Here is a 24,806-nt window from a genome sequence, read left to right as displayed (position 1 = left end):
TATGATGAGTTTATTTAGTATGTACACTGAATCCAATTTACACTGGTAAATATTTCCTCACTATTAACAGGGAAGATCAAATGTAAATGAACTCATCATAGATACTAGGAAAACACATAACAGTTACAGACTTCTTAACGTATGATTTCATAGCTCACAACCTACACTCGGTATGCTTGAGACAAACCCATTTGAAAGCTATTTTTTTAAATGTTGATATCGATGCGAGCGTTTATTAAAATAAATGAAGACTTTGTGGACAGGAAAAACAATAAGGACATTTTTTCTTGAAGGAATGTCGCCACCATTCTGTTTGAAATCGTCAATCTTCTCCCAACATGATGTGATGATCCTAATTCAGTGTTATCATCTTGAAAACTGAAATGGACAGACAAAAATTATCATCAAGCATCAAGTCAAGCTTTATGTAAAAATTACCAGCCCTTACATTCGAGCTTCCAGTTAATTAAGTATATTAAATGACTTTAAAATAAAACACATAATACCGGGTATGTACCAATCTATGCTTACTTGCAGACGACAGACTATTCTAAAGACAAATGGAAACCAGGCGACACCCTTGCATATCAGTTTTATACTGAAGCCCCATGCAGACAAACTAACGCGCAGAGTTTTAACCTGATAAATGCAATGATCTTAGTGTTACACAAAATTGACTTCACTTTATTTCAATTAAATGTCATATTGTCCTCAACTAAAGTACTAGAAGTTAAATCTACAAACAATCTATTATTCTTAAAAATAGAATGATACATTAAAAAGTCTATGGTATGCTAGTGCATTGTATACATATGTTATTCAATTAACTTAATTATAATCATTGATATTGAGCTTCTTACAACGAACAATTAAAAATTCCGCAATACACCCGTTATCAGTTTACCTTCTCAGGTGTTTTAGGACCTTGAATGCCATCATTGTTATCTTCCCTGTGCCAGTGCCACTTTACGACCTGAAAATATGCGTGCCACAGTACCTCTTGCTTCACATAACGTGCAGCCTGGTTCCTCTATCAGTTCCCACTTATGTAAGTTTGAAGGGGTGAAAAAATTACTTAGAGACGACATCAAAATATCAATGTAGAATATTTTTTCTTATATTTCAGAAGGGTTTGACTGACTCTTGGTCTCGACACAATGTGCAGCTATTAAGCTCTTTCGCTGCGCTCACTCGCCAAAAACGTTCAAATTGTGGCTAGAGGCTGATATTTTACGATATCAATGTGTAAAAAAACGATAATATTCTATGCATATCAGGTTGTGCATGTGAGCGCTGCGAAAGAGCTTAAAAGCTGCACATGGTGTCGAGACCAAGATTCAGTCAAACCCTTCTGAAATATAAGAAATATTATCCTACATTGATATTTTGATGTCGTCTCTAAGTAATTTTTTTGATTCAGGATAAGAGTACAACATATGAAGACTAGAGACTTAGAATCAAGGATTTTAAGACTAGAGACTTAGAATCAATGATATTAAGACTAGAGACTTAGAATCAAGGATATTAAGACTAGAGACTTAGAATCAAGGATATTAAGACTAGAGACTTAGAATCAAGAATATGGAGACTAGAGACTTAGAATCAAGGATATTAAGACTAGAGAATTAGAATCAAGGATATTAAGACTAGAGACTTAGAATCAAGGATATTAAGACTAGAGACTTAGAATCAAGGATTTTAAGACTAGAGACTTAGAATCAAGGATATTAAGACTAGAGACTTAGAATCAAGGATATTAAGACTAGAGACTTAGAATCAAGAATATGGAGACTAGAGACTTAGAATCAAGAATATGGAGACTAGAGACTTAGAATCAAGGATATTAAGACTAGAGAATTAGAATCAAGGATATTAAGACTAGAGAATTAGAATCAAGGATATTAAGACTAGAGACTTAGAATCAAGGATATTAAGACTAGAGAATTATTTGATAATCTGATAAAAACAATCTCTTGATTCTAAGTCTCTAGTCTTAGACAACATACATACAATAGAAATTACATTGATCCTATCACATTCACTAGACACAATCATTTGGGATTGTGCTTTTCACTCTTCCCACACTGAGTTGAAAAGAGGGACGAAAGTTACCAGAAGGATAGTCGAACTCACGAAAATAAACTGACAACTCCATGGCTAAAAATAAAAAGGACAAACAGACACACAATAATATATACATGATACAACATAGAAAACTAAAGAATAAGCAACATGAACCGCTCCAAAAACTAGTGGTGATCTCAGGTGCTCGGGAAGGGTAAGCAAACCTGCTCCACATGTGGCACCTGCCGTGTTGGTTATGTGATAACGAATTCCGTAAAATAGTATAATTCGGTAGGTCACATTCAATAAAGGGAAGGGGTTGTAGTTACGACCTAAGGAACATGTACGATATCATTTGTGAAACGGTTATTCCGTTACGGTCAACTCGTGATAGCGTCCGTAAAATTTACCATGAGATGATTTCAACTTCACCATTTGGAACTCTTGGTTTAAAAGCTTCCTTGTGAGCAGCAACCCTCTATCAAGAAAATCATGATAGGAAATGCAAGCACGTGAATATCGTATTATTTGGGATATATATGCCCTGTATGCAGGTACTGCTGGAATATTGCTACTTGGAAATGGAAAGAATACCATTGGAAAGCTGAAATCATCTCTTTTGTCGTAAAGTTTTGTTTTCAACCGACCCTCATTGTCAATGTCTAGATGCAAGTCAAGATATGAAGCCGACTTAACTGTATCTGTAATATCCGTTATCTCTAGTTCGATGAGATAGATGCGTTCAACATAATCACCAAATTTTGAATTATCTAGTGAAAAAACATTATCTATAAAGCGGAAAGTAGAGTTAAAGGTTATTCACGGTGGGTATGGTTGTCCTGCGAGAGAACGTTCTGTGCTGGTGATTCGGTCCTGACGGGTGCTGATGATCAATGAAAAAATGTAAACAAAGACGAAAATTATGATTTTTGACGTTTTCACTCATAAAGAATGGAAAAAAACAGTTGAGATTTTTCAATTTTGTTTCTTATGGGTTCATATGTAAACCATTAAAAAGTTGACCCTCTAAACTGTTTCAGTAAGCGTAACACAAAAATACTCATTTTCAGAAAATCTCGAACTGAAAAAATAAAACAAAAATGCTCATAGAGTCCGCTTTCTATACCGCAATCCACGCGACAAAACTATTTTGTGAAAAAAACATTGCAGTTTATTAAAATTTAGCATTTTCTCAATTTATTCATGTCCTGATACTGTGCTGGTGGGTCCTGTCGTTGTGCTGGTGGGTGCTGTCATTATGCTGGTGGGTCCTGATACGGTGCTGGTGATTTTGGATAAGAAGTTGGTCATATTTGAAACAAATGTTACAACATCAATAAAATTGGGCAGATAATTGTTGTCAATAGGATCTATGACTCCTATTTTAGCTCTTGTGCATCCATTTGGCTGTTTGATATGTGTTTTCAAATGATCGTAACTTGTATTACATAATTATACATAAAAGGGCAACATCTTTCGTCCAATATCAGATAACAATATATAGTATCTAAAATAAAAATAGTTTTATTAAGATAGTAAATGCCCCTTACATTGATGCTTCAACAATTATCAAAGCCTATGCCGCATAGACATGTTTGTTAGCGTTCCGCATACCCCTCCCCACCTCCACCCAACCAATCCTCCTCATTTCCTCCTTCATTGTTACAGTGGTGTACCAACACAACAATTTATCACATAAAATAAAAACACAAAGACACACATTATTGAACAACGAATGCTCGCAGGTACTGAAAGCTAGTTCAAAGCCGCATGTTCAACTAATAGATAAACCAGGTTCTCATATACAAAAATCCCAATCGTGTCGATTAAAAAATGTCTCAAAACTTAAGTTCACATTTTAATGTTTGATGAAGCAGAACTTTAAAAGTGTGCAATGAATCTTGTGCTCACAACAGTTATTGTCATTATTATGTTTACATAAGACATATAAAGGAATTAAGAAGGTACCAAGAAATATTTTACAGTTCAATTTAATGATCATGAATGGAAGGAAATGGTACGGAAGTTTACATAGGACAAAAAGAAATTGATAGTATTTTTTGGCGAAAGACTTAAACGCTTCTTTGCATTATATAGTACAGCTCTTCTATAAAAGAATGCAAAAAAATTTGATTGACTTGCTTGCTATGTTTGCTTGGATGTTTTCAAACAATAGGTAGGCGGAGTTTCAATACATACTGGGATTCGATTGGACAAATACAAACTGACAGGAATTGAAGTTAATGTTTATTGTCCAAACAAATTCTAGTATATAGTAAACAGACTACTTACCTTGTCGTTTGCAAACATCCAAACAATCATAGCAAGCAATTTAATCAATGGTTTGCTTTGCATAATTTTAAAGAAGAGCTGTAAATTCTAAAAAAAAAATGTTGTCGTAGATGGTTAAATCCTCAACAAAATCTCAATAACTTTGTTGGAACGAATAAAGGTTTTTAATCAAATTTTCGTGGACTTTTTAGCTTCCACCCTTACGAGGCATGTTAGCTGTTCGTATGCTGTTGTACCTGACGCACGGAAACTTTCACATTGCCATCTTCTTTTCTGAAATATTTTACCCAGCTCATACTTGACAGGATTGTTATCCTAGTAAAAGGTGTAACCAATGAATTGAACACAAGTTAAAAATTCCACAATACTATATAATTGTGTTTATGTGTCAATTTGTTTGAAAAAAGTCGAAAAGAAGAGAGTTTTTTAATGTCATGATTATCTGTCGCTTTCTAGATCTATGCTTAGCATTTATTTCAGATGACATGGACTCCTCACCCTGGTGACCCTGCTGCCTTTCATAACTTTATCCGTATACATATATTAAAAGATAAACAAAAGGCTGCAATTGGTATTTTTGTATTTAAAATGATTCGTTGTAACGAGAATATTTCTGGTGAATGGAAACTGTGAGGGTCAGAATCTTAAATTACTTATAAATGTTGCTGGACCCAGTTTCGTTTTCTGATCTGAATTTTCTGAAATGTGCAAGGTAGATAGACATTTTGATTTGTTTTTACTCGGTAAGTTTTTCCCTAATTGCTTGAACTTTTGCAATATTAAAGCCGATTTCAATGAGTGTGTAGACAAAGGGAATATCTTTGGTTATCTTGCTTGCTTAACAGAAATGTCATTGTTAGGATATTTAAACTACCCTACTTAAAGAGTAGACTAGTCCGACAAATGACACATCTTTCTGTCTGTATGACCAGGCTACTTCGAAAGAGGGATAGTATACCTGACCTAACAATGACTTAACGGTTTAGCTAACAAGCAAGCTAACCAAAGATATTACCATTGCCTACACACTCAATGGAATCGGCTGTAACTAAAAACTCGAATACATTTTAACAAACAGTGGTCATGTTTGTTGATGAATATTGTTTTTCCTAGATTAACTCTTGAAAAATCATTTGGTAACATTTGGTCAAGTAATTTCAGAAAACATCTTTTTGTAATTGCGGACGCCAAGACAATGAATGAACCTCACACGACCCCTCACACAGGTGAGCTTATATATGATCTTATAGGTGTCAGACCACCAATTAAAAATCCCTATCTGTTCAACCTAATTTTGCAATTTTCACAGCTTTCTAAATATTTTACCTTAAGTTTAACTTCATAGAAACCAGGTATATCCTGCATTGTACACGTATCAGCATTCTACATGCCAATTTTCACTATACCTTTAAAGCCTTCTAACAAATTAACTGACCATCAAACAGAGATACTCACAAAAACAAACCTGGTTTTCTGAAAATCTAAAATTAGTATACTATGGAGCGCATTAATCCTCAATTTTTAATGCAAACCCATAGACAAGTAAATTTTGGCTCAAAATGATCTAGATATATGTCTCTTTCACCAAAAGTTTCATTTCTGCATATTTGTTGGTTAGTTTAAGTAAACAAGTACTACATCAAAAGCACTATTTTGTGTCAGGTTAGGGCTACTTTTACATACGTTCTAAATTGGAGGGAGTAATTGGTGGTCTGACACCTAAAGAGCAAAAAAAGTTGATCAGAAATCTTTTGTTTTGTTTATTCTTGATCCTTAATCAATTTGAAGTTAAAAACATCCTTTCTGAGCATAATGCGATTCATATTACAAATTTCACAGCTCAATTTAAACTGACTGTAATGTAAGCCTTTGATAGAAAATACTTGAAAATATCATTTTGGACTAGAGGAACATAAACTTTCAATATCAAGATCAGTTTTTGTTGATTTATCCTTGTTTGTTCTACTGCTTTAAAGACTTTCCACAATTTTTACAATGAGTTTAATAAAAAAAATCCAAGGTATTGAAGAGTCAAGGAATATTGACCCCCCTTTTTTACACCTGTATAGCGATTCGGGTAGATAACCAGTTGAAATTAAGCCCGGCATTTTTTTGTGTGTGTAGATTTGTATTGTTTTAAACTGTTATGACCTTTTAAAGTTAAATGTAGGTGTTTAATCTAAGAATTTCTTTTTTAAACTTATATACTTCTTTTATACTCAATTTGTATAAGAAGAAGAAGAAGAAGAAGAAGAAGAAGAAGAAGAAGAAGAAGAAGAAGAAGAAGAAGAAGAAGAAGAAGAAGAAGAAGAAGAAGAAGAAGAAGAAGAAGAAGAAGAAGAAGAAGAAGAAGAAGAAGAAGAAGAAGAAGAAGAAGAAGAAGAAGAAGAAGAAGAAGAAGAAGAAGAAGAAGAAGAAGAAGAAGAAGAAGAAGAAGAAGAAGAAGAAGAAGAAGAAGAAGAAGAAGAAGAAGAAGAAGAAGAAGATTAAACTATTTTTTCCAAATTAAGTCAGGAAGGTGTGGTGGGGTGTGGGTGGGTATGGGGTGTTAGTCAATGAAAAAACTATTTGAATTAAGTGTTTTATCCTACATGGAACTTTGATGTCGTGCCTTGCATTTATAGTTTCACTATATATACGGCAAATATTGGCTTATATTTTTCCAATGTTGCCTATTCTGTCAGTTTACTGTCTTTTATAATCATAGTTCAATGGTTGATTATTACTCTATTCACAGTTTTACTGCAATTAATTTACTAAGGATATCCAAGTCGTAATTTATTATTAAGCTAATTAAAAATAAGTTTCTTAAAAGGTTCATACCGGTTGGTTTTTATTTAGATTACTCATGTGGGTGTTAGCTAGACCAGACGATCCCCCATAATGCACTTGCATTCCAAACTCGATGGAGGACGACTACGACGAAGAGCGTGAAAACGTAAAATAATTGAGCTATTTACCAAATATTAGTGAGATTATATTAAAGCAATATATATGCTTTAGATGTTTATAACATTTCCTTTACCCTCTGATAGATTTCAGCACATAATCACATGTTTTATTGATAGAAATCATATGTTGCTAATGTAAACATCTTGCGCTTTATCAAATTTATACCATTCTCATATCATGATATTCACTTATGTCGATGAATTACCAACACAACGCCACCTCATTTTTTTTTTTATACCGAATTCGTATATTCAAGGTCTCACTTTCATCATTTTCCTTCAATTTCCATTCATTTTTTGATTTCTGAGATGTAGGACAGTGAGGTCTGTTTGGTATCAGGTCCGTTTTGCCCCAAATATACTTTCGCACCCTACACGTTCGCACCAAGGTCTGTTCGCACTCTACACGTTCGTCCCCAATTTTAATTCAAATTTCAGTTGAAAATCATGATTGTTGTTTTTAATTGCTTTCTAGTAAATACTGAATGTATTTATAGCTTGGTATGAGTAAAAGATTGAAGATTTTTAATGAAAAACACAAAAGATAATTGTTTTTAACAGCTTGGTCCCTTTGATCTGAAACAATGAAACAAAGTAATATAGCAATACACTAACCAAAACATGATTAAGACAATGTTAGAGTTATTCAACACAAAATAAAATGTTGGCAGAATCGATATCCCAATTTATTTAGAAAGGAATATTATTTTTTTTTAACAATACACTATCCAAAACATAATTAAGATTTATTCAACACAATAAAAAATGTTGTCTCACTTTATTTTGAGACAACGAAAACAATTATACTTAGAAGAATACTACTTGCCAAAACTTGATTACAAAGTTAATAAACCCAAAAACTATTAAAATTGTGTGCGAACATGTCGGGTGCGAAAACTTAGGGTGCAAATAAGTAGGGTGTGAAAGGGGAGAACATGAGTAGGTGCGAACATGAATGGGCCAGAATGGACCCGGATTCGGTCCGTTTGCCCTGATTACATTTTGCCCTATGTAGTCTGTATGCTTGCCAAGATTATGTTAACCCTTGGTTTATTCTCCCTGTAATATGGTATCACAAGTGGATATAAGTGGTTTGGAAACCCAACATATGATTTCCCCTGCCTGAAAATCTTTAAATATTATTTTGTGAGAAGGCATACAATCACTTAACGTAAGCATTTCTTGTTTTATGGTTATCTTTACTAAAAATTAAATATCCAGTGACAGGTTGACGGTTATGGCTATACTCAGTAAAATAAACATGTCATAATTACATGAGGAGGATACAATAAGAGGATCAAAGGGTTTAATTAAGAAAATACAAGGCTGTTACAATGGGTGTATTCCTCCTATTCCCACTTTTTAAAAATACTATTCCTTCTATTCCCTCTTGCAAATAACAATAGATGATTTGATAAATAATTTGTTTTTATAGCAATCAACATCATGCATGATCAAGGCGAATTAGAATTTCACCTAAGATTTACCTGTATTTTTTTCAAAGCATAACATATTTAATATACTCATGATACTGTTTAGGTATAAAACCTTGTTTATTTGTAATATGTTTGATGATGAAAAAGACAGAAATTCTTGGTTTATGACTATACATGTACATCTTGCCACTGTGTTATTATTAAAATGTCATGTAACAATATCAGTTGTAGATTAGGGGGTTGTATCCAGTTATTGTGTAGACATGTATTTAAAAATCCAGGTTTTAAATATATTTTCTATAATTATCATCCAAATGTATTTTACAGTGCTTCAGCTGTTGGAGGACAATATTCACAGCTTGGTATATAACATTTGCACATACTTAAACGGTATGGCCAAGAAAAGAAGTACAAATGTATCACATATTTCTAATGCAGTCCTTCAGGTTTTCAGGAAACACTGACACTGAGTTCTGACAGACTTCTTGATGGTGCTATATTGCACCCAATTAGAATGAACTTTGAATGTCACACATATCAGAAGTTCCAGTGGATACTTGGTTCAAAATTTCAATAGTTTGTAATGTTGTTGCCATGTTTGATATTTCTCTTTGTTGGTCATACACAATGTTTTAATTTTCTACTCTATCAAATCAAAATTATTGTCATTAAGTAGGTTTGGACCAATCACACGGCTGTCTCAAACAGTGAAACACGTTCGAAACTATGTATTTTTTTATTTTCAGGCAAAACATTTTCAGAATCAGCCTTACGACGAAGCTTTGGAGGTTCCAGACGGAGAAGAAGTTGCTAGTACATACTCGCCAACCCCACGAGTACACCACCCTTCTGGTATATATGAACACTCTAAAACTACTAATAACTTTTAATAGACAATGACAGATGAAACAACATACATAAAAACATATATCATTTTATACATACATGTACATGTATATGCATTCATTCTCTTATCATTTTCATATACAATGTAGATGTTCAAATGTTTGCTACAAAGGTATTTTAAGGTTTTCAACTATCATCACTATTTATCATTTGTATATTTTGAATATTTTGAACTTTCTTTCTCTAATGCTATCAAAGGAGGTAAACTACTAGGGATACCTGGCATGCCTGGTATGTACACATATGTCAATGATTCATGTGTTGTTTGTCTCTCATTTTGTGTAATGTACATGTGTATTGAATATTTTTAACAAAAACAAATTAATAAGGTAGATGTTAGTACACCAGTATTATACATTCCCTTATAGATGGTTCTCTTAACTCTTGAGGGATGAAAAATCAATGTTGTTGTGGACCAATCAACAAGTTGACATAATTATATCTTTGAATCTTATTGTTTTTGTGGCTGTCTAGTTTAAAAAGCACCAATATACTATATAAAGATCCTCAAAATATTGGAGTTATTCTTAAATGTTACCATACATGTACATGTAGCTACATATTCTTTTACATGGAAATTATTTTAAATGGCATATTGTACCACATTTTAATTTTCTGTTAAAAGTGTACTTGTCCTGACAGGGGAAATCTTAATTATGAAGTACTGCTTTAAATGAATTTATATTATTCCCTTAAGTTCAAATGACATGTCATTTGATATATATATAGCAACAAGGCTGTTTTCACTCATATTGTATGTGTAAGATTTCAATGTAAAATACTCCTACATACATTTGTACAGGTATAGATCGCCTAGGACGACCAGGTAATATATATACTAACTCAGGTAGTATTAGATATAGTATCATTGTTTCCACTGGTAATGCTTACACTTGTGGCTTATGGTGTATTTTGACTATGTGAAGTTTTCTCATATATTTAGATGTGAAAAAAAATTAATGTAGATCAGGAGATCATTTTATAAGCCTGGTTGTTGTATATTGTCTTTATCCTTTACACATATATTGTACACCAAGGAAGACAACAAAAAATGTTTGTGAAACATGAACTTTTCAAACTCAACATTTTACTCAAACAAATTCTTTAAATGCAAATTTAAATGGTACTAGAATATGCAGGGATTTATTGAATAAATTTCAATTCAGCATTTACTTAATTAACATGTAAAATTGCAACCATCAATTTAAGTGTATCTTTCCCCTCCCCTCCTTCTTTGATCAAACGTAAAGAATCATTAGAATTTTGGAAACAAACCACATTTTGATATAGCATGTACAATGTATCAACCAGTTATAAACTAGGATTAGAAATTTTTATTCCTATACTCTTCATTGGGGGAACCAGTTGTGCCTTGCTGCTAAGGCCAGTTACTCTTCATTGGGGGAACCAGTTGGGCCTTGCTGCTAAGGTAGTGACTTATCATAACAATTTCTAGTCGTATGATAAATGTTTCTTTTGATTATAATGTTAAAGTATTATCAAAATTATTAAATCAATGCATGCATATATATACTATACTAGTCCTGTATGCATGTTTTTTCATTTATTACCAACCTTTAACATACTACCGGTATCTACAAATAATATTTCATGCAGTGCTTGTTGATCGCATAAGCTAACTACATGTTAATTTGATTTTGTTGCTGAAGTTAATAGGTCACAAATAAACAGTCAACACAGAGCATGTGGAGCATGTGAATTGATAAAGCCATGATATCTTTTGTTTCATATTTTCCTTGCCTGTCCATTAATTAATTTAACTTTTCCTTACCTGTTGTTAAATGAATTATTTATAACAACCTTCCAATACACTTTTGTTTATATTCTTTCATCACAGTTTCCCCATCACACTTCCGGTGGGCAGTGGCCAGAGTTCTAACAGGAGGTCTCTTAGTTAAGGTCACTGCATTCAGGAAAATATCACTAAATTAGTGTATGAGAGAACAATAACTTAATAGCCTAGCTGTTCATTTATAAAGTTTTGATAATTTGTATTATTTACAGTAAAACTTAGCAATTCATGTTTATAAAATATTTTCACCTGTTTTAAAATTTGATATTCATATAAATTTGAATAAAGTCAGTTGCAGAAAAAATCCTCAGAGAAATTAGAAATTATCATGCTAATTATTTACTTAGCTTATTTTTTTATCAATTAGTCTACATGTGTATATATGTAAAAGTGTTTATGAGCGTAATGAAACATAATGTAAAATATAATATAAATAATTAGCTGACTTGAAGATTAGGGCTACCTCAGAGATAAACTGTGGTTCATTATATTTCAAACTTGATTTTTTGGCTTTATGGGATTTGCATTTAATTTCTTGTGCTTGTAATTTTTAATTAATTCCATGTTTATTCTGTATCATAATGCTTTGAGCAGTGCATAACACTTTCCATACAATATATTTTGTATATATAGATAGTGTTGTGTCGGCACGGTACATTCTATTGAAAATGTTCTATCTTCTGTGTAATAGAAAGTGTTGTGCACCGCACAGAACATTAAAATTCAGAAAAAACATGGAATTTATTAAAAATTTAAGGAAAGAAATTATGCAAATTCAATAATTAAAAATAATTCCAAGTTGAAATAAAAGTCTATTTTAGGGGGTTTTGTTTGTGTGTATATGCTAGCCATGTTACATGTAGATGAACATTGCATTAACATGTTCATCAAAACATTTTCAATATGCTTGTATGCAGAATTTTCAGAAAAGCATGGAATTAAGTATCCATGAAAATAGACAATAGATTGATTTACAATAATGATATTAGTATTTGTCCTTAAATAATATCACATCACTTTAGATAATTATAATGGAGATCTAATGCAGCTTTTCTTCATAGCATACACTGATTGTATTTCAAATTAATTTGTTTATATAATTTTGACCATAACAATTGAAGAGGGATGGAATATATAAAAAAGAAGATGTGGTATGATTGCCAATGAGACAACTATCCACAAAAGACCAAAATGACACATACATTAACAACTATAGTTAACCGTACGGCCTTCAACAATGAGTAAAGCCCATACTGCATAGTCAGCTATAAAAGGCCACAATAAGACAATGTAAATCAATTCAAACAAGAAAACTAACGGCCTTGTTTTTGTAAAAGAAATGAACAAAAACAAATATGTAACACATAAAGAAACGACAACCACTGAATGACAGGCTAATAGTTTATGTTAATTAAGAAGTGTGAGCCCTTTTGTATATTTACAATTCACTTTTGAATGATTATTTATTCCTCAATGAGATATAGAAGTATAGTACAAATAGTGTAATTGTAATCTAGTTATATATTTTTTTTATTAAAGTGTTTAAACATTTAAAATATAATAGAATAGTTTTACCAGTTATTTCTAAGTCGTTTGATGTTTACAGATAATGATATTACAAGGAAATGATTGTACTTTATGTCTGATTGAGAAAATAATTTCATATTATATGCATACCAGTTGTTTCTTCATCATAAGTTAAGAAGCTTTCAAAAAATGTTGATGGTGCTTGAGTTTTCTTTTTGTTACTGTTACAGTCACAGAAAAAAAATAATGAAAAAAAAAACAAAGACCTTAAAAAAAATCTTTTTTGTTTGTATCCTTTTAAGTATTGATCCATACCATTTGTTGCAGATTAGATCAGGGATTATATAGTTTAGTCCATTGCGAACATCATTGCTCGTTTCCTCTCATCTTTTTGTACAAAATTTCAAAATTAATCATTTAATTCACCAAATGGATTTGTAATATGAGATGAATAGAACTAATTAAAGTTGGTATATTGTGTGTAATGGCACATGAATTAAGTCAACCTCTCCTAATTTTTTTTTTATTTAGTTGATAAAATCAAAAGTGCTGGATCCACCCCACCAGAAGGCATGATAAGTGCAGAGAACTCTGAAGAGGATGAAGAATATGATGAACAGTTAGCACAGGTAAATATGAATATTGTGTAATTTATAACTTTCTTTGTAAAGCAAGTTAATGCTGTTTTAGTATTTGGTAATCAAAGCTCAAATGGTTTTGATTCTGCACTGTCAGAATTGACATAATGATATTTGTACTATAGTTTAACTTCGTCCTTGCATTGTTTACAAGGGTATTCTTCCTGCAATTTAATTATATTTGGTAAAATATGTGTTAAAGTTCAACTGTAAGTAACATAATGATTTTGTTATCTTTTTTTTACTAGATTAATTTTTACCATTATTTGTAATAATTTATGACCTCTTATGATTATTCAAACATTTATGATGTACAGTAGTCTGATTTTTGACATTAACTCAATTCATTAATTGTCATATTTGTTTGTTCTTTATTCCTATAGCAACAGCACATGCAACAAGAAGCTCAACAGTTCCAACAGCAGCATCAACAGAGAATGCAACAACAACAACTACAGTCTTTGGACCAACCCCCTAGAGGTGGAAATATGCTGCCAGTCAAGTCTGATGGACAGTTTAATTCAGAGGATGAAGAGACAGGATCTGATTCTACTGAGGAAGATGATGATGACGATGATGAGGATGATGATGATGAACATGTACCATTAGAAGGGTGAGATTTAGTGGTTGTTAAACTTTAAATTATTCTGCAGTGTAAATAATTTGTATCAAACATTTACTAGTTGCAGATATAAAACGAAATGTACAAAGTTTCTTGTGTTATTTATATGGGAATATCATAGCAGGAACTTTGTAATGTTCAGTACAGCTTTAAGTTCTGTTGTTCAATCTATTTCTTCACTAGAAATTTTGATCTCAAATTTTAGGACTTCAGTAAAGTACTGATAAAAAGGCTACATTGTTGGCTGCTATGTTAGGTGATACAAACAAATTTCAAGATCATTTCTTTTAGTCTCTCTTTTGTTTTTCAGAGCTTATGATCCAGGAGACTATGAAAATTTACCTGTATCACCAGAGATTAAAGAATTATTCCAGTATATCACCAGGTAAAGTTTAATTTCAAATTTCTTAAAAGACTCTCAGATCTTTTATTCTCGGGTAAAGATTGCTTGAAATGCAATTAAAACTTTTTGGTACTGACTTGATTCGTAAATCTGAATTTTATCAATTCTTTTGAGATACACAAACTATAGTGCATTGATCAAAAACATTCTTAACCTTCTATCAATGAAGATTTACAGATATTTATTAATGTAAAGATATGCTCAGATATTAAAATCACAAAACCATGTTAGACCTGTCCAGAAAATTACAAAACTTTTGCAAGGTGCAGGAATATTATATCTGTTCTTAATCATTGTAAAAGTCATCTTTTAAAATCAGAGTTATCTCCCATTATCAAGAATTATAGTTGAATCAGCTACAGCTTTATTGACAATGCAATATTTAATTTTGCTTTGCACTGATAAATAAATGCAATCTTTACCCTTCAGTGCTTACAAGCACTTTGATTTCGCAGAGTACCTAACAAGGATTTATTTGTACTACATCTAACCATTTATTCATAATTAAACTTTTCTGCCAGGAATTTCTTATATAATTATGATGTATTGTGTAAAAGCTCACTGGTTTATGTTTTATGAATAGTTGGAACCATTATTTTATTGAATCAATCTTGTAGTTACAATATTTCTATCATTTACAGGTATACACCTCAGTCTATTGAATTAGAAAACAAGCTGAAGCCTTTCATACCAGATTTTATACCTGCAGTTGGTGATATTGATGCATTTGTAAAGGTAAGAAGTGTCAGCTCATTTCAAACACAAAATACGAAAAAGAAACTGTAACATACTAAAGCACATTAGAAAAAGCCTAATGAATTATAAGTAGAACTATATAATTTATTAGGATTTTTCAATACAGTTGTATGATTGTATAGTGTGAGATTTATCTCATACAATCTCTTCACTGTATGCCATGGCTTTTACTGATATAAACAACTTTAAATCTATAAAGAAGACCCTGACCAGGGTTCTCTCTAAGGCTAATCCATAAGTCCTGGACTCATCAAAATCTGTCTGGACTCATCATTTTCAAAACTGGTAAGTCCACAGATACATCAAGATTGAAATATTTTGTAATAACTGAACACTGTTGAACACAAATATTATCATTTTATAGCAAAAGTTTAAAAGTGATCTGAAATTAATGTCATTTCATTGCTCTGTTAGGAAATGGAGACTAAATATTACATTATATTGCAATAAAATATTTCTTCCTGCTGTTGGACTCATCATGACCAAAAATTATGATTCCCTAGACTCGCCTTCAAAAATCCTTAGGGAGAACCCTGCCTGACTTAGGTCCACACATCCATTTAATACCTTCGGTGTGTAATATATAACACAAAAAGAATTATCTTTAAATTAAGAAAAAGTAACTTGTAAAGATGTTCATGATATATATAGTGTAGACAGACACTTTTTGTCCATGGCATATCCTAGATTCAGTAACTGTAGGTTTCAGTCTTTTGCATTCTCAAACTTTTAAACAATCTTCTGTGATCCAATGATTTGAATTAAACCACTTCTTGTCTGTATAATTCATTTTACATTCCTGTTTGAAATTATGTTAAACATTGACTTGGAATAAGTTTGTGTTATATGCCAAGTTTGAGATACTACAGGTCCTGACTTAGGCTTTATAAGTATTTAGAGAGAACAAAAATGACTGGAGAGATTAAAACCAGATGTTACCGTAAATGAGAATGAAAGATATTTTATATGTATGATGATGAATATGATGAAACTATTTTTAAATTGTCGCTATTTTGTGCATTTTTCCTTCGATCTTTTTTGTGATAATTTTCATATCATGCTACTCGTTTGAGATGGAAAATTATCGCTAGAAACTAAGGTGACTGACACGTTGCTAATTAAATTGACATGAAATTGACAACGTCTTCATCTTCATAGGTTAAATAGCGATAAACAGATTATCATAGGTCATCTCAGCGTGACAGCTTTTTTCGTGTTTCGCCGTACCGGCCTAAGCAAGAAAATCAATCTCGTTGAGATGATCAACGATAATCTATAAGTTTAAATTGCTAAATTTTGAAGCAATAATAGTGTCCATTTGTTGAATGTTTTTGTTATTTTTATTGAACAGATCATTCGTCCAGACAGTAAACCAGATACATTAGGACTGACAGTTTTAGATGAACCCTGTGCTAAACAGTCAGACCCAACAGTGTTAGATCTACAACTAAGAGCTATATCAAAACAGAGCACAGATAGAAAAGTGGTTTGTAATAACTTACAATTCAGCAAATTATGTTATGAAAAAATATGTACAGAGAGTAAACAGATTTATCTAAATGAAATAGATTGAAACCAACCAACTTCAAAATTGTTTGATTTTAATGTTTATTTTGTGCCACACTGATAAGAATATTGAGAGCCCATATATTTAGCAGAAGGTGGTATTACTCTTTTCATAGTCCTACATTTAGTTCAAATGAGCAACAGAGAAGTGTTGTTTACTTTCAAATTGATATCATTTCCAAATTATCATTTACTATTGATGTTAAGGGGTAAAACACAGTTATTATTTATAAATATGTGTATCACACTTCATCTCATGTTTCTGTGTTACTTTCTTTAAATATAAGTAATTAAAAACAAAGAAAATAAACATTCCATTGAACCTATACAGATTTAAGGGACATTTAAACAGTTGTAACTTTATACATACCCAGATATGACATGTTTGATAACAATCTTTTGGAATACCCAGATATGACATGTTTGATAACAATCTTTTGGAATACCCACAGATATGACATGTTTGATAACAATCTTTTGGAATATGCAGATATGACATGTTTGATAACAATCTTTTGGAATACCCATAGATATGACATGTTTGATAACAATCTTTTGGAATACCCATAGATATGACATGTTTGATAACGATCTTATGAAATATAATGACATGTTTGATAACAATCTTTTGGAATACCCATAGATATGACATGTTTGATAACAATCTGATGGAATACCCATAGATATGACATGTTTGAAAACAATCTTTTGGAATACCTATAGATAAGACATGTTTGATAACAATCTTTTGGAATACCCATAGATATGACATGTTTGAAAACAATCTTTTGGAATACCTATAGATAAGACATGTTTGATAACAATCTGATGGAATACCCATAGATATGACATGTTTGAAAACAATCTTTTGGAATACCTATAGATATAACATATTTGATAACAATATTTTGGAATACCTATAGATAAGACATGTTTGATAACAATCTTTTGGAATACCCATAGATATAACATATTTGATAACAATATTTTGGAATACCTATAGATAAGACATGTTTGATAACAATCTTTTGGAATACCCATAGATATGACATGTTTGATAACAATCTTTTGGAATACCCATAGATATGACATGTTTGAAAACAATCTTTTGGAATACCCATAGCTATGACATGTTTGAAAACAATCTTTTGGAATACCATAGATATGACATGTATGACATGTATGATAGCAATCTTTTTGAATACCCATAGATATGACATGTTTGATAATAATCTTTTGGAATACCCTTAGATATGACATGTTTGATAACAATCTTTTGGAATACCCATAGCTATGACATGTTTGATAACAATCTTTTGGAATACCCCTAGATATGACATGTTTGATAACAATCTTTTGGAATACCCATAGATATGACATGTTTGATAACAATCTTTTGGAATACCCATAGATATGACGAATCTGTAGTATGTTAGTAGACAAAATGGTTATAGTGTTTATGATATTCATAGGTTGTTAAAAGTCTTGAGAGTGCAGAAAGGAATCCAAAAGCCATAGACAACTGGATAGAAAGTATAAGAGATTTACATAGAACAAAACCTCCACCCAATGTTCACTATTCAAAGTAAGTACGTCAGATTTACATAGAACAAAATCACCACCTAATGTTCAGTATTCAAAGTAAGTACGTCAGATTTACATAGAACAAAACCACCACCTAATGTTCACTATTCAAAGTAAGTATGTCAGTGCCGACTTTATAATTTAACAGATACTGTTTTTGAAGGTACAGCTAGGCATTTAATAGGGAAACAAAACATTAATGTTTATCAGGTGACATGATTAATTACCAAACTAAATATTTACCAGATTTCAGGTTGTCTTTCTTTAATAACAAACATTTGATGAATTCTAGAAATCAATTATACTAATGTTTAGGGAAATTTTTAAACATCAGGTAATATATATGTGATGTACATTTAGAAATAAAGTTAAAAATGTATTGATATAAAAATATGACAGGAGTCATAGTACATGTTTTGACTATAGGTATTCTGCTACTGAATCTCATTTACTTATTTCCAATTGGTTAAAGATTTTTATTGGTTAATTGTTGCATGCATCAAATTCTTTGCTTACAGTATGTCATTACTTTACTTGAAAAACAGATTACCCTGACACAAATAGCTCATATTACACATGTGATATGAGTCTTATAATTTTGATAATTTTGCCATTGCCATGTGGACTTTTCACCTTCATATTAGTTGGGATACAGTGATTTTTAGCTCACCTGGCCCGAAGGGCCAAGTGAGCTTTTCCCATCACTTTGCGTCCGGCGTCCGTCGTCGTCCGTCGTTGTTAACTTTTACAAAAATCTTCTCCTCTGAAACTACGGGGCCAAATCAAAGCAAACTTGGCCACAATCATCATTGGGGTATCTAGTTCAAAAAATGTGTGGCGTGACCCGGTCAACCAACCAAGATGGCCGCCAGGGCTAAAAATAGAACATAGGGGTAAAATGCAGTTTTTGGCTAATAACTCAAAAACCAAAGCATTTAGAGCAAATCTGACATGGGGTAAGTATGTTTATCAGGTCAAGATCTATCTGCCCTGAAATTTTTAGATGAATCGGTCAATCGGTTGTTGGGTTGCTGCCCCTGAATTGGTAATTTTAAGGAAATTTTGCTGTTTTTGGTTTTTATCTTGAATATTATTATAGATAGAGATAAACTGTAAACAGCAATAATGTTCAGCAAAGTAAGATCTACAAATAAGTCAACATGACCAAAATGGTCAGTTGACTCGTTTAGGAGTTATTGCCCTTTATAGTAAATTTTTTAACCATTTTTCGTAAATTAAAGTAATCTTTTACAAAAATCTTCTCCTCTGAAACTACTGGGCCAAGTTAATCCAAACTTGGCCACAATCATCTTTGGGGTATCTAGTTTTAAAAATGTGTGGCGTGACCTGGTCAACCAACCAAGATGGCCGCCACGGCTAAAAATAGAACATAGGGGTAAAATGCAGTTTTTGGCTTATAACTCAAAAACCAAAACCTTTTGAGGAAATTTGACAGAGATAAAAATGTTTATCAGGTCAAGATCTATCTGCCCTGAAATTTTCAGATGAATCAGTCAATTGGTTGTTGGGTTGCTGCTCCTGAATTGGTAATTTTAAGGAAATTTTTCTGTTTTTGGTTTTTATCTTGAATATTATTATAGATAGAGATAAACTGTAAACAGCAATAATGTTCAACAAAGTATTATCTACAAATAAGTCAACATGACAGAAATGGTCATTTGACCCGTTTAGGAGTTATTGCCCTTTATAGTCAATTTTTAACCATTTTTTCGTAAATCTTAGTTATCTTTACAAAAATCTTCTCCTCTGAAACTACTGGGCCAAATTAATCCAAACTTGGCAACAATAATTTTTGGGGTATCTAGTTTAAAAAATGTGTGGCGTGACCAGGTCAACCAACCAAGATGGCCACAAAGGCTAAAAATAGAACATAGGGGTAAAATGCAGTTTTTGGCTTATAACTCAAAACCAAAGCATTTAGAGCAATCTGACTTGGGGTGAATTTGTTTATCAGATCAATATCTATCTGCCCTGTAATTGGAAGATGAATCTGACAACCTGTTGTTGGGTTGCTGCCCGTGAATTGGTAATTTTAAGGAAATTTTGCTGTTTTTGGTTATTATCTTGAATATTATTATAGATAAAGATAAACTGTAAACAGCAATAATGTTCAGCAAAGTAGGATCTATAAATAAGTCAACATGACCGAAATGGTCAATTGACCCCCTAAGGAGTTATTGTCCTTTATAGTCAATTTTTAACAATTTTCATAAAATTTGTAAATTTTTAATTAACATTTCCACTGATACTACTGGGCCAATTTCATTATAGATAGAGATAATTGTAAGCAGCAAGACTGTTTAGTAAAGTAAGATTTAAAAACACATCACCATCAACAAAACACAATTTTGTCATGAATTCATCTGCTTCCTTTGTTTAATATTCACATATACCAAGGTGAGCGACACAGGCTCTTTAGAGCCTCTAGTTTAAACAACATGCAGTAAACATTTTAAATGGTCAGAAGTTAAATGATAGGTATATTTACTAGATAAGATACCTTTATATAAAACCCTTTGATATTTTTACCACATTGAAAAGCATGTTCAAAGACAAAACTATGTAAATTTTCTCCATTCAATGTGATTTTATTAGTATTAATGATTGTATCAAAAGTGATATATATGATGATTTTATTAGTATTAATGATTGTATCAAAAGTGATATGTATGATTTTATTTTTTGTCCAGGAACATGCCAGATATAGACCTACTTATGCAGGAATGGCCTCCTGAGTTTGAAGAATTACTTAAAGAAGTAAGTGTATATCATTTGTTTTTTAGTTCTTAAATGACCAGTGTGATGAGATATTTCCATTAGTTTGCAACCATTGGTTATCTATCTGTTCAATTTCATATCACCACTAAGAAATCAGAGCCGATTTAGGAACAGGAAAATGGTTTAAAAATCCCAAATACAAGTTTTTTATTTTTCTCCATTCAGTTAAAGAAGAAGAAAAATTAAAATTCAAGAAAACTATAAGTTAAAGAAGAAGAAAAATTAAGATTCAAGAAAACTATAAGAAAAGAATGTATGAAACACTGTGATAAAACATAAAATTTGTTTGTAAGGAGATGGCATTCAAGACTGCTACACTGGATTTAATTATTTCAATAAAAATGAACAGAGTTACTGCCCTTTGAACAAAATTAAAGATGCACACAAATATTTCTTTTAAGGATGTTCGCTACTCTGTTTAAAAATAACATGCTTTTTAAAAGACTGATTGAAACTAAAAAAGCAGAAAAAAATGGAGAGTCCATGTACTTGTTTGCGAGATATAAGCCGTTGAAAATTTGTGGGGAAATAATTCTCTCCAGATTTTTCCTTCACTTAACATTGGTACCTGTTTGTTTTAAATACTATGAAAAAAATAACAAGGATTTTATAAGATTTTGAAATATGGCGTTTTAAATAATATGTAATAAAAATATGAAAAGAACAGTAGGGGTTAGTGGGCAATTTTTTTTAATGTTAATACATGGATAAAACCAGAGGATGCCGAAAATCTGGCAAAAATTCAAGAAGAAAACAAGCAAACATCCTTAACTGTATTTTGAGTAAAGAAGGTACTTGAATAAAAGAAGATGTGGACCAGGTGCAAACCTCAGTGATACATTTACTCATACAACAGAGCCAATTTAAGCACAAACAAATGATTTCTGTGTTCAATGATAAATCCTAGCCTGAACACAGATAACAATCTCTCTCAAATGAAATAGCTATATATGTAAGTTTGGTATAAGAGAATATATTTTTATAACGGCCTCTAAAATCCACATGTCTTTTTAAAAAAATGAGATAACTGTTTGTTTGTTTCAGGTTGGTTTACCTACTGCAGATTTAGACTGTGATTTGTCAGAATATGTGGAAATTGTCTGTTGTGAGTATAATTGTTTTAGAGGAACACTTATTTTAATCTGTCATGAGTATAATTGTTTTAGAGGAACACTTATTTTAATCTGTCATGCTGCAAAGACTGTTTCCCAAGAAATCTTACATTTAAGATTGATTTTTAGTAAAATTGAGAAAGGAAATGGGGAATGTGTCAAGGCGACAATAACCCGACCATAGAGCAGACAACAGCAGAAGGTCGCCAATGGGTCTTCAATGTAGAGAGAAACTCCCTCACCCAGAGGCATCCTTCAGTACATGTTTATGGCTTGCAGTTGCTAGTATGTTTTCTCAAGGAGAGATCTTATATGTGCATTGAGATTAAAGACTTAACTATCGATCATTATCTTATTATTAGAATATGCATTAACTCCTGTAAATTGATCTATGTTTGAAATTACTGTAATACTTTTTTCTTCATATTTCAGCAATATTAGATATACCAATATACAAAGGTTCATCACAACATAACTCAAAGATTCAAGCTCTTCATGTTTTATTTACGCTGTATTCTGAATTTAAAAACTCACAGGTAAGTTTAAAAACAAGGATAGCGCTTATATGAATACAAGCTCTTCATGTTTTATTTAAGCTGTATTCTGAATTTAAAAACAAGGATAGCCCTAATGTGAATACAAGCTCTTCATGTTTTATTTACGCTGTATTCTGAATTTAAAAATTCACAGGTAAGTTTAAAAACAAGGACAGCTCTAATGTAAATACAATGAAAAGTGCATGTATTTTTATATTATATATGATCACAAAAAGAGTTAGCATGTGAGTGATAAGACTGTATTTTGTCATGGTAAGAACAGATTTTACTGTGATTTCTTGAAGTCCACAATCAATATTTACAAGTATGAACTAACCTTTAAAAAAAGACAAAAAGAAAACCCCCACAAAATAACAACATAGAGTTTCTGTTCACTTGATTCAGAAAATGCAGGAATATTGTCAATAAATGAGTTTTATTATATATTACCATGGTCATTTTTGTCATTCCTTAGACTTTTGTTAAAAAAGCGAGACATAGCAATCCTTCATTCCATCGTTGGCATCTTAGATGTCTACAAATGTTCACTCTGTGGTTAAAATTTTTTAAATTTTGATTACTTCCTTAAAACATCCTTGATTTCTACCAAATTAGGACAAAAGCTTGTTAATGATCAAAAGATGCTTGCTATCCAGAAGTTAATTTTGTAAAAACATATTTCCTGTTTTTCCATATGTTTCTTAATTATGTTCGCAGTTTCTGCAGTTAAAGTTCCTAAAACATTTATTAGCTTCATAAATTAAGCGAGACACTTGGTACGGCGGAACCATGTCAATTTTTTGCAATTATTAATTTAAATTGTTTATGAATTTGTTGGCTATGCAGACAGGAAAAATTCAGAAATATTAAGATTATAAGTAATGTTTGAATCCTTCTTTTTCAGCATTTTCGAGCTTTGGCTGATGAGAATAAATTGGATAATGCATTAAAAGATGATGATTATGGTGGAGGTGGTGGCATGGGTGGGGAACAACTTATTCTGTGATAAACAAACTGTTTTGTTATTTATTTTTGTATATTATTATCTTATTGTACCAAATAAAACTTGACTGGAACATTCAGTAAAAGCTTGTATAACAGTAGTAATTTCATGTCAGATTTGATCTGAACTCTGATAAAGTTGATTTATTTTGTTCTCATAAAGTTTAGAATTCTTGTTGCATTTCTGGTAACCTATACATAAGAAGTAACAACGACAGGTCACAAGAATTTTTGTTATAGCAGGGATAAAAAACATTCCTATAATGGTTCTGTCTATATTTGAACTGATTCTTTGATACAAAGGGAGATAACTTGAATGTTCAATGTCTTGATTTTACTAGTTGTGTTTTTGATGAAGATTAAATGATCCAATCTAAAAAGTTGATAATTTTGCAAAATTGCTCATCTTTTTATCATCATATATAAAACAAAATGTCTTTTAAATAATAGTGTTGTGAACAATTTTTTTTAAAATCACATTTCTAGATTCACAACAAAACTGAATTAAACAAAAGGCTAAATTTGAGAAACAATTGTCTACCCCTTTGAGGTTGTCTCCCCTTAAAAGGTTAGCAACTCACTGCAATAAAGTGGATACAAGTATTTTGATGAAAGTAAGAAATCTAAGCAAATAGATTCAAACATACAATTTTTTTTTTAATTTCAAAGAACAGTTGAAAAGCATCACCTATTATATAAACCATATCTTATGATATTATTTCAACCCTCTGCTCTTAAAGAAGTGATATTCGACCGAATCGCCTATGGATTTAATTCATCCTCTATGGTCAGTAGGGGT

The 24,806-nt window shown here is 31.6% G+C and overlaps 1 protein-coding gene across 4 annotated transcripts; it reads left to right on the top strand.

The window, feature by feature from the left end:
• Window positions 1-7,205: 7,205 nt before the first annotated feature.
• LOC134720709 (intraflagellar transport protein 46 homolog) lies at window positions 7,206-24,105 on the top strand. 4 transcript variants are annotated; one of them, XM_063583161.1, is made up of 13 exons: window positions 7,217-7,294; window positions 9,490-9,595; window positions 10,452-10,475; window positions 13,521-13,618; window positions 14,011-14,240; window positions 14,560-14,634; window positions 15,294-15,387; window positions 16,760-16,894; window positions 18,447-18,559; window positions 21,270-21,336; window positions 22,402-22,462; window positions 22,902-23,005; window positions 23,910-24,105. In XM_063583161.1, the coding sequence occupies exons 1-13, from the start codon at window positions 7,262-7,264 to the stop codon at window positions 24,009-24,011; spliced, it is 1,242 nt and encodes a 413-aa protein (XP_063439231.1). In that variant the 5' UTR covers window positions 7,217-7,261; the 3' UTR covers window positions 24,012-24,105. The 4 variants fall into 4 exon arrangements, with proteins under 4 accessions (XP_063439232.1, XP_063439231.1, XP_063439233.1 ...); XM_063583163.1 differs by having other exon boundaries at window positions 7,241-7,325; XM_063583162.1 differs by lacking the exon at window positions 10,452-10,475 and having other exon boundaries at window positions 7,206-7,294.
• The last annotated feature ends 701 nt before the right edge of the window (window positions 24,106-24,806 follow it).

Source organism: Mytilus trossulus, chromosome 6, assembly GCF_036588685.1.
Source record: "Mytilus trossulus isolate FHL-02 chromosome 6, PNRI_Mtr1.1.1.hap1, whole genome shotgun sequence".
NCBI classification, from domain to species: Eukaryota; Metazoa; Mollusca; class Bivalvia; order Mytilida; family Mytilidae; genus Mytilus; species Mytilus trossulus.
This window is presented reverse-complemented; position numbering and strand designations above follow the sequence as displayed.

Bases quoted from the DNA above. Each gene is read 5' to 3' on its own strand.
- LOC134720709 (XM_063583161.1), top strand. From the start codon at position 7,262: ATGGAGGACGACTACGACGAAGAGCGTGAAAAC. The intron at 16,895-18,446 runs GTTTGTAATAAC...TGATATTCATAG, and splicing joins AGAGCACAGATAGAAAAGTG to GTTGTTAAAAGTCTTGAGAG. The intron at 22,463-22,901 runs GTGAGTATAATT...TTCATATTTCAG, and splicing joins ATATGTGGAAATTGTCTGTT to CAATATTAGATATACCAATA.